Source organism: Electrophorus electricus, chromosome 14, assembly GCF_013358815.1.
Source record: "Electrophorus electricus isolate fEleEle1 chromosome 14, fEleEle1.pri, whole genome shotgun sequence".
NCBI classification, from domain to species: Eukaryota; Metazoa; Chordata; class Actinopteri; order Gymnotiformes; family Gymnotidae; genus Electrophorus; species Electrophorus electricus.
In genome coordinates this window covers 21,836,897-21,840,447 of record NC_049548.1, presented here as the reverse complement: position 1 = coordinate 21,840,447, position 3,551 = coordinate 21,836,897, and the positions used below count along the sequence as shown (strand labels likewise).

Here is a 3,551-nt window from a genome sequence, read left to right as displayed (position 1 = left end):
ATTCTACAAAAACACTGAAGAACTTCACACTGGACAACAGCTGAAAGCAAGCACAGAAAACCAGAGCGTCAACCGCAGAGAGAATTGCTGAAACTTCAAACCTCTGTCCCTCAACACACACACGTCCCCATCACATCCACCCACACAGAGGATAAAAAACTCCAAAAACTCACAACTCAAAGTGACCTACCCAGACATTTGTCCAAAAAGCACAAGTTCTGTCTCAAAACAGAAGACACGTGTCTGAATCCAGGAGACACGTGGCTCAAACACACAGCTGATCAAAGCCAGTGAGGAGTCTGTAAGCATCAGGCTAACAGCTCTGTACCAGCCAGTCTATTAGACCGGGCCACAGTAGTGATGTTAGCATGAGGAGTATCCATTCAAGACAAAAATATGCCACAAATATATATGTTTTAAATATTTTATTACACAACAACTTCAGTCTGAAATGCAGACAGAGGCTACAGTTTGATTTCATCACCCGGTGTCTTTCCAAGCTATCATGAAATTGTGGCACAATGTATAATAAACAAAAAATAAAAACACATCTGTTATCATACAGGTTATTTACAAATGCTAGTAACAAGTTAAAAGAATGTAGAAAGTCAAGGTTATTCAGTCAAATATGGAGTATGGTATTGAACCCAGTAAACAGGTGAAATATATTACACTAAACTGGTTCAGTAAGCAGGTGACTTAATAGTCAGACTCCGGGAGAATGATGGCTCAACCATTTTTAACTCTAAAAAAGGGATCTTACATGAGGTTTCTTGCAAAGAGCACATGGAATTTAAGATTAAACACACACACGCGCGCACACACACACGCGCGCACACACACACACAGAGACTGTTCATAGAAAATAAACTTTCTAAATTAAGCCTCCTTAGCAAAAAGAGAAGGACAGAGTTAGAGGCACAACAATTCAACACTTCTTCAACTTACAAAAACGTTTCACTTAAAAAAGCATTAGTAGAGTACAGTGACTCATCATACAGTGATGAAGTTTATATAATTTTGTCATCACAGAAGCCAGACAAACATGTCAGAGGTGAGAGGCTGTACAAACATCTTTTCTACTCTGTTGTGGTTACGTCAGTAGAGACACTGTACACCTGGAGGGAAGCAGACGCGTGTCAGAACGAACCAGCGACAGGAATGAAAGTGTAACACTAAGGATCTTTTTCAGAGAGTCCTGGCAGATGTGTTGTGTTGATCTTCTATCTGATAAGACTCACTGTGGTGTCTGATAAGACTGTGATGTCTGATATATGTATAGTTAATGCTATAGTTAAAAAACGCACCCTCTATTTGAACCGCTATTCAATACCGTGTTGAATTTTCATATTTAGTGTAATATGAAATTTCTGAAAAATAAAATTGGTATAACCTTGGGAGTCAAAGGTGTGAAAAAACATCTCATCTTCAAAGAGAAATTAATCATTAGTCACAGTACTGGGCAACTGGACAGTTCTGATATAGCAATACACACACACACACACACACACACACACACACACACACACACACACAAACACACAGCATCACTTGCACAGGGTGATATGTGGTGATGATGATGAGGATGGAGGATGAAGTCTATGCCCGGAAGTCCTCTCCAAAGTGTCTCATCTGGTCCTCCGTCATTGAGAGGTAAGTAGCTCGCATGCTTGGGGAGTACTGAAAAACACACACACACACACACACACACACACACACACACACACACACACACACACACACACACACACACAGACAAGTTATTCTAGAAGCATCTACAATTCATAATTCCAATATTTTTAGTTAGTTCTGAATCTTGAACAAGGCATGCACTAACATGTAATTACCAGACACTGATAAGTCTTTTATGTGCTTTTGGTAAATGTAAGTTAGACAGAGATGATAACAGATCAGCCTAACTGCGTTTCATGATTGTAGATATTTGATAAGCTTCACTTAAGGCCAAATCTAAAGAAAGCCTACTTATCCCTAATGTTTGGCTAATTAACTCTTTTGCTACATTCTGTCTAAATGTACCTGCATCACCGTCAGTTAAAATGACACTGATGGTCTTAACTACAGTGATGCATTGTGCATGTATGTTTGGGTTGAACTGTTGTCTTAATGAAACGCATATACACGTTACACATCTGAACACTTAGAACTACACGTAATCGACTTAGGACGTCAGAGAAGATCCAACGTCAGAGACAACTAACTACATATGAACCGCATATTAGACCTGGAACCAGTTAGTCTGCACTACATATTTCCACAGGAACCAGTCAATCTGCACCACATATTACCTCTGGAACCAGTCAGTCTGCATGACATATTACCACTGGAACCAGTCAGCCTGCATGACATATTACCACTGGAACCAGTCTGAACTACATATTACCACTGGAACCAGTCAGCCTGCATGACATATTACCACTGGAACCAGTCTGAACTACATATTACCACTGGAACCAGTCAGCTTGCATGACATATTACCACTGGAACCAATCTGCACCACATATTACCACTGGAAACAGTCAGTCTGCACCACATATTACCAGTGGAACCAGTCAGTCTGCACCACATATTAGAACTGGAACCAGTCAGTCTGCACCACATATTACCACTAGAACCAGTCTGCACGACATATTACCACTGAAACCAGTCAGTCTGCATGACATATTACCACTAGAACCAGTCAGTCTCCATAACATATTACTACTGGAACCAGTCAGTCTGCACTACATATTACCATTGGAACCAGTCGAGGAACCTTGTATCCTTAAATGTGTATGCGTAGCCAACCAAACCAAACCAAAGCAAAGAAACTCTTCCATTTTCCCCGAAGAGTAGCGCGTGCACACAGAGGATGTGTGTTATGGATACGTCTGTCACACCTTGTTCCTTGTTCTGAGTAGTCTCAAGGGCCATAACCTTGATCAAAGTCCCTCACAGGTTCCTGAGCCCATATAACCTGAGAGAGACCTGCAAGTCTGACCTGTGGGACTGACCGCACCTGGGAGCTACAACTTCATAGCAGGAAAATCTGTGACTGGTTCATTACTTAAAGACTGACCACTGTCCAACACACACACACACACTCACACTCATGGGCACAGGTACGCACACACAAATACAAGCATGCGGACACACACATGTAAACATCGACGTGCTGCAAGATGAAAACGAAGTAACAGCCACTGCTTGACCTTGAACTCTGACCGTGAGTCTAAACGTGCTTCTCTACATCCCACCACTGCAGAATTCACTAACGCTGCACAGACACACACACCACTTCTAAAAAACCAAACAGTTTAACCCATCATTATTATAATCATCATTACAGCCACTTGGCAAACACAGGAAAGGTTAGAACGGACTCTAACACAATTCCAAAAAACCTGCTCTTTTAAAATCACAGGAAGTGCAAAGCGCCAGAGAAGTCATCCTGATTGGTGCAGCAGGGAAAGGCATGATGTCATACACGTGCTGGGAACCAACAGCTGGAGAGCACTGTGATGTGATTCTGTCCTCTTACCACTAGGGGGGGG

The 3,551-nt window shown here is 41.8% G+C and overlaps 1 protein-coding gene across 5 annotated transcripts in view; it reads right to left on the bottom strand.

Annotated features, from left to right (window-relative positions):
- Positions 1-410: 410 nt before the first annotated feature.
- Positions 411-3,551, bottom strand: part of ttyh2 (tweety family member 2) — a 37,522-nt gene continuing 34,381 nt past the window's right edge. For 4 of the 5 annotated variants that reach the window (XM_035533771.1, XM_035533773.1, XM_035533772.1 and 1 more), the window contains one exon: positions 411-1,680. In XM_035533771.1, the coding sequence (XP_035389664.1) occupies positions 1,600-1,680 (81 nt within the window). In that variant the 3' untranslated portion in view covers positions 411-1,599. The remainder of the gene's footprint in view (positions 1,681-3,551) is intronic. The other variant, XR_004776860.1, reaches the window with a different exon arrangement.